Raw genomic sequence first — 7,302 nt, forward strand, 5'->3', positions numbered from 1 at the left:
TAAAATTTTTGGATACTCTACTCACCTCTGCAAATCAAATGTTCACAAAAACAGCATATTTGTATTTCAAAATGTGTTTATTGACCGACCTCATACACAGTAACTCTACTTTCAGTCCATGTATTGACCCAGAGGTTTGGGGCGTTCTACCTGCCTTGTCTGTTGGTTAGTTGGTTTGTTGTATAAAAGTTTTAGAATTGTCCTTTATGTGGAGTGGGCACAGTTCTACACAGCTCCATTCAGATACAGAGACAGGAACTTCTGAAAGATCTCTGGGTTGTATCCTGCCAGTCCAGCCGGGACCTGCAAACAAAAACAAAACAAAATGTATATCAGAGGTCTGTATGTGCCTCAGATCAGATATTTCTTTTTGAACAGACTCATGAGAGGTCTGTCACAATAACAAATATTGAAATACATTTATGATATAGTTATTGTGAAAGTGATATAAAGTAAAGCAGGATAATTGCAGTAAACCCTTTTCTAAATTAATTCTATGAAACATAATGTGGCCAGCAATATATAACTAATACAATGAAGCACCACAGTGGTTTGCTGTAGTGTCTATAATCTGTCATATGTTAATTCTTGGACCGTCTACAACTCAAATGTCAAGATATTGGCTTAATAGTACAAAGAATTAAGAAATATTCCCCCACCAGTACAAAGAAAAGGTACATGCAATAAAAACTGAGCATGAAAAAATATAGTTAATCTATCATAGCCTATTCAAGAGTGAAAATGTAAACAGAAGAGCAGTTAGACTAAAACTAAAGTCTGTTAACTCAATAATGCAACAAACTATTCTATATTCAAGAGAAAAAACATTTTGTTATTCTTTTTACATAAATTAATCTGTGAACTTTACCAGAATAACTCAACATAAATGTGTGGTCCTCTTTATTATGAAACCTTAATATCATTATCAACAATATTTGGTTATCAACCACAGCAGCAAAACTGATACTGGTGTGGCCTCAAAAATCCATATGAACCAGCCCTAAAATAAAAGTACTTGAGTAAAGATGTTTTGTCCTTCACATTATGATTAAATATACAAGTGTCTATTTGGAAATATTATTTAAAATTTCATTTATTTGTCAATTCTTTATTCCTCTACATTTTAATGACATCAAAACTAAAACCTGGCTATAATATTCACCATGTTTGTAGTAATTATTAGTAAGCAATTACTTGGATCAATATTTTTACTAACACTATTTACTATTACTATTTAACGAGTAACATAATATGAAGTATTAAAAGGTCCAATATGTAACTTTTTGGTTGGGGGTCTGTCATCTGCTTGTTTCTACGAATATGTCATTGCTCGGCCTGGAATGTTTCACAATATAATTTTAAACAGCTCTATCTTACATTTATTCAATTGCAGGTGCTTTCATAACAAAAAAAATACCAAGAAAAACAGGCATTCTAAATGTGATCAGGGTTGCCTGTCCACAGATCTGACCTGTAAGTTGGTCTGTTTTCTCTCATGAACACAGAAATGTTTAATGACATTGTTACAGCACGCGGCCTGGGTCCACCTCGCCCTGCATTCTCAGTTCGTTTTACCGCTTGTGCCTTTTCATTATTTGCATGTGTTGTGTGAGTCCTAAGAGCTGATTGGTGGGGTATGTCCCTGTCTGCTGTGCTGGCTTTGGTTTCCTCGTTGCCTCCTGCCTGTTAATTGTTTAATATGTATTTGAGACATTAGAGGTGATTGCCGACCTATTGATTGTGATTGCCAGTTTGGCTTGGCCCTTGGGCATTTGTATTTTCCTTTTGATTTAGCCTTATACATTTAGAGTTATTGTTTAGTTGTACTGATAATTTTGGATTTATTATCTTATGTAAAACCCCTATTTTTTGTATTGTACTTACATTTACTTTATAAAAGCCACTTAATTTACATCACATCTTCTTTATGTTACTTTCCTTTGTCCCTAGCACAGCCATAATGTGAAACAACACAGACAAAGCAATAGCATCTCCATGGAGAAAACTACTTCACAGGCTCCACCAAAAAAATTACACAATGCACCTTTGAAGATAATTTGTTCACTATTCTATGCAAATTCTACAAACAAAAATGCTATTCTATAAAATTAAATGAAAATGGTACTGATGCATGCTCTCAGAACTCAAAGGTACCTCAACTTGCTTCTTCTTGATGACTGGTCTCACTTTTGCATATTCGTACAGCTCCTGGTCCTTATCCAGCCACACCTGGAGAAACACAAGTACAGCATAAAGACAGATATAAATAGGAGGAACTCAGGCTGAAGCTACTGCCACAGAGAGAGACAGAAGAGGTCTGACCAAGTTCTTGACCCCGCTGTCCTCTGACAGGTTCGTGGTGTTGAGCTGGAAAACCAGGAAGTGGAAGTAGCGTCCGTTGGTGCCCACAGCCTGGACCACTATCGGGTGCTCCAGCATGGTCTGGGGCTCCGTCTGGCAAAAACAGAGGAAACTAAGTGAGTTTAAAGAGATAGTATGGAACTTTCTGGAGGTGGAATACTGTGGAATATTCTCAATGGAGATAGATAATTTTTTTCCAGGCTAGAAGCAGGTTCACAGTAAGGAGTCTACATTTTTCAATGCAATAAATATAAATACAACCAAAATTTAAAAACATACTTTTATTTTTGCCTTTTTTTTTTTTCCAAAAATGTTACATTAACTGTGTAGTGTGTGGCCTTGTGTGTATGTATATGTGGTGTATATGTGTTATATACATTTATTAGGAATTATTGAATTATAAAATTTTCATTTGTTATTAAGCAGCAGGAATTTCAGTTCATCAATCATGTTTACTTATTTTTTTATTGTACTTATGATATCAGCCAGAAGGTGGCAGCAGATGCTTTTGCTTTAAAACTTTTTCTTTTGTAAAATAAATTAACATCTTTTTATTAATCTCCCACAGCCTTGACCCTCTCTGAGCCCCATGTGCTCTGTGCTCACCCCATACTGAAGGTGGGCGCGTGCCAAGGCATTTCCGAACGCAAACATGACCATCTTGGCTCTGAACTGGTCCGGCTGCAGGGAGGAGCGCTGGTTCTTCTGGTCATAGAAGAAGAGCGTGTGGGCATGGGGAAATGGGTAGCCCTCCCGGAAACCTGCAGTCACATGGAAGGAACACAAGAAAGAGTTTATTTTGTGTACTGTATAATAACAGTACATCAACGTGTCTTATGTTCTTCAAAAAGATTGTTTATTTTTCTTGAGGCACTGAAATTAGCATTGAGCAGTGAGCTTTTCAAGGCATTTTTAGAAATAAAACACTGTGCTGTGACTGAGTATATGCTCAACAGGTATGAATAATGCCATATTGTGGAACATTCCAGGCTAAGAAATAACATATCCATGGAGACAAGCAGGTGACAGCACAAAAGTAACATAGTGCACCTTTAACAAAACAAATAGTCTTAAATGTTAAAGTTACCTGTGGAGTTCTTTTCGTGGTGGTAGACGTTGACTTGCTGCAGGTCGATGGTGGGGGACACAGGGTAGAATGACTCCAGAACATGTTCTCTGCTGCCCTCTACGTCCTGGAGCTCAGACTGCACCGGTAGAGGGTCCATGCTGGTGTACAGGAGACCATTCAGCCCTCGGATCTGAAACAGGTCCTCTCCTGGAGAAAAACACCACACATTACACACAAGTGTGTCAACAGTAGCGAAAGAGAGTATACTTACAAAACGATATATCTTAATGTTTTTATAGTATCCTGCATTAATATCCTGCATTAATTTTTATATTATAGTTTTTTCAAAAGTTCAGAAATATAAATTTATATTTGTTTGAAAGATTATAACATCAAATTTTTTCATATAAATAATGAACCAATTATTACACACGTATACTCAGACCAAAAATGTGTCAGCAAATTTTCTTAATATTTTTCCTGGTAAAAAACAAACAAAGCCTGAAACCATGAAGATCGGAAGTTAAAACCAGACTCTATTATAGAATATATGTATTGTCTATGTCTGTTTTTAGACATACACAGTGGGTCTTTAAGCCTCTGCCTATTTGCTATGCTGATATTAGTTAAAAAGCATAGAACTATCAATTTATATCCTCATTTAAAGGCACCAGTTGCATTTTTATTTTTAATCAGTTCTTGCCAAATTTTGAGATTTTGACATAATTAATGAACCAATGCTTACACATACAGTATGTATATGTATGTACAACATTCACAATTTTATCAATAAAAATAACATAGGAAGTTAAAACCATAGTTCTCCATTATTGAATATTTGTAATGTCTATGTCCATTTTTGGGTTAAAAAGTTACACCTCTCGTCTATTTGCTATGCCGATATCAGACTTTAATAACAGTTATATAACAGTTTTTTTTAACATTGATGTGGTACCTCTTTTCCAGGTGGCTGCCAGAGAGTGCTGTTCTGCGAGGATCCTGCGTCCGAGCGCGGGATGAGTGGGCTGCAGACTCGCACACAGGTGGAGCAGGTTCTGGAGCAGGACTTTACTGAAGACAAAACAAAACAATGGTCCAGTCTTCACATGAGCAGAGCGAAAACAGCATGTGCAATTACTACAGGAAATATATTACAATAAACACTAATACTGAAACTAGTTTAAGCCAGTAACCACAGTAAAATAACTCTATTCCAGTAAACCCATGTTCTAAACCATAATGTTAGCTTAACTATGTAACTTTTTTGCTAAAAATGAAAGTATGTTTTTTTCATTATGGATGTTTTTATTTTTATTGTACTGAAAAACAAAGAAAAACATGCATTGTTATTGTGAAAGGGCTTGCATCTCCACAAACCTCACTCTCATTTAGCCTGGAGGAGAGCTTCCTCTTGCTTGTTTCCATTGTTTCTCTGGCTATAATATTTCATATTATGGCATAAATGTATCTATTTTCATGGAGAATGTTCCAAAGTATGGTTTTAACTTTCTATATCCATGGAATGATGCAGATGACGTTCCACCTCCAGAAAGCTATATACATTCAGACGTTGACATAATTTAAAAAAGTTAAAGAGTTCACCACTGGTGAATATAAAAGGTGCAAAAAAGGTACCCAAAAGATAAATAATAAATAATACTTTAAGAGCCCTCTATGCCCATTTGTGTCAAGGATGCCAATATTTATAAAATGTACTGACTATTAAACAGTATTACACAGTATGTTACCTGTATCTTTCCCGGACAGGTTTGGGTTCAGTCGTGTCCCAGAAGCGAGCGTGTTTGATGGCGTTCTTTACTCGCTCATCCTGATCTGGGATCTGATTGGCTGGATCCTGGGCCAATGAGAGCAGCCGAGGAGGCAGACCATCAATGAGCTTGGTTTTGGTCAGCCATAAGGCCTGCGGTACACCTGGGAATACATGAAAACAAAATGTCAACACGTTTAAATGAAGGAGATGCAAAAGATTCACTTGAGGGAAGTTGAATTTTTTCAAAGGTTTTAGTTGAAACCTGTTGAGTTCATGTAGTAAGGTGGGGGTCCTTTTTAATTTTTCAATGTGTAGTTTAGTTTCCTATTGAACATCTCTATAAAACAGAAGTGTCTGCATCACTTTATTATTATTACATTATATTTTAATTATTGGATACTTAAGGGGACAGTATCCAATTCAGAAAAATAGCATTTTCACTTTACTCTATCCACAAACTTGCTCTCTGACTATATAGCTGAGATTTTATATATTATTACGTATTTGTTTATTTTATTTTATTTTTAACCTGTACATATATATTTATAATTATGTTTCAGTCTCTTGCTATCTTTTTTGCTACTTATTTTTTATTATAACCATTTATATTTTTGCGCATTGTATTAGATTGTGATGTGTGAGCTACTGTGTCCAAATAAATTCCCTAGTCGATCAGTAAAGTTTGTCTAAGTCTAGATTTACTTCAGTCCCACCCATATGAGAGAATGACATCATCTCTTCCTAGAATCTGAAAACCATCTCATTGTGGTTTATTTTGTACGCTCATAAACGATAAACATTTGTGCCTTTGTTAACATCATTATTAGTTTGTATGACCATAAAAAAGGTATCTTTTAAAAAATGATGATAAGAACTAAGAAAAAAGAGACTGTATTTCTGTTAGAGGGGTTAGTAGTATATGGAACACCCTGTGTGCTGATTAAACAAACAAACAAAAAAAGTCTAACACTGCAGAAGCCTTTAAAAAGTGTATAAAGCATTATGTTTTGAAAGATATAGAGCTCTGGAATGAATGAATTTTGCATTAAATTTTGTTGGTTTTAATTTATATTTTGTCTCTTACATACACAGTAACTCGCAAGTGAAATTGTAAATGCAAACTTGCTGTTCATATGCTGCTTTTCTTTCTTGGTATTCTGTCATTGTTAAATAGTTAGGTATTATAAGTGCTTTTACTTCAGCCTAAACCTTTTCGGTCACGATCCAGGGGGTTGTAGTCTATGTTTTGTTTTGTTTTTGTTTTGTAGTGCTGTAAAAATGACCGAATAAACTACTACTACTACTAAGACTAACCACCAGTAGATCGAGTGTACCTTCCAAGGCGTTGGTCCTCTGGTGAAACAGGTAGCACGGCTGGTCTTTCCGCAGGGGCATGTCACTGAGCGGCGGGCTGCGGTACTGGTGCGGGTCCTTGTGCTCCCTCTTCCACTCCTGCCTCTCCGGTTTGGCCAGCCCGGGGACAAAGTGCATCCTGTCGGCGTACGTGATCATCTCCAGGCCGGGGATGTGCACTTTCTCCCGGGGCGATTTAGGCGGAGGTGCCCGGGCTGCGAGGCGGCGGTGGAGGCTGAAGTGTCTGCGGGAGGATCCATGTGCTGTCAGCGGCCTCGCCTCCCCCAACAACCCGGCTTTAGTCCACCCTATGCCCGCAGCTCTCAGGCACCGCGTCGCCTCTGGAAACATGTCTCATACGAGAGGAGTTACACTATTCTGGAGCTTAAACAACAGCTGATTGTGGTTGACCCGAGTCTTGTGTCAGAAAACATCCTTCAGGAGGCGGCCATGCTGTTTCTTCTTCTCAGGGTCCAGTGTGAAGAACTGCTTTACTGCCGCCTCCTGTCGGTGCGAGGTAACTCAGGCCGTCTTAAAGCTACCCCCTTTTTTTAAAATACCGTCCGTGATTAGATTATTTTTATAGATCCATAGATTAGACTGACCGACTCTCCATGTTGCATTCCCCCATAACACCACTGGATGCTATCTACTTTGCCTATATATTTGCATTTAATCATCAGGTGTTTTATTGATATGAAGGAACTGTAGGTCTATATGCGATTTTTATTTAACTTTTTTAATTAAC

General features: G+C 37.3%; 1 protein-coding gene across 1 annotated transcript; it reads right to left on the minus strand.

The window, feature by feature from the left end:
- Nucleotides 1–58: 58 nt before the first annotated feature.
- mrpl37 (mitochondrial ribosomal protein L37) lies at nt 59–7,046 on the minus strand. The gene is made up of 8 exons (XM_020922221.2): nt 6,536–7,046; nt 5,179–5,362; nt 4,386–4,501; nt 3,449–3,637; nt 2,968–3,122; nt 2,323–2,454; nt 2,155–2,229; nt 59–303 (listed from the first exon to the last, which is right to left on the minus strand). Exons 1-8 carry the CDS (start codon nt 6,903–6,905, stop codon nt 226–228), a joined length of 1,299 nt encoding a protein of 432 aa, XP_020777880.1. The 5' UTR covers nt 6,906–7,046; the 3' UTR covers nt 59–225.
- Between the last annotated feature and the right edge of the window lie 256 nt (nt 7,047–7,302).

This window comes from Boleophthalmus pectinirostris, unplaced genomic scaffold, assembly GCF_026225935.1.
Source record: "Boleophthalmus pectinirostris isolate CB_2022bp ecotype Guang Dong unplaced genomic scaffold, ASM2622593v1 HiC_scaffold_16, whole genome shotgun sequence".
Classification (NCBI taxonomy): Eukaryota; Metazoa; Chordata; class Actinopteri; order Gobiiformes; family Gobiidae; genus Boleophthalmus; species Boleophthalmus pectinirostris.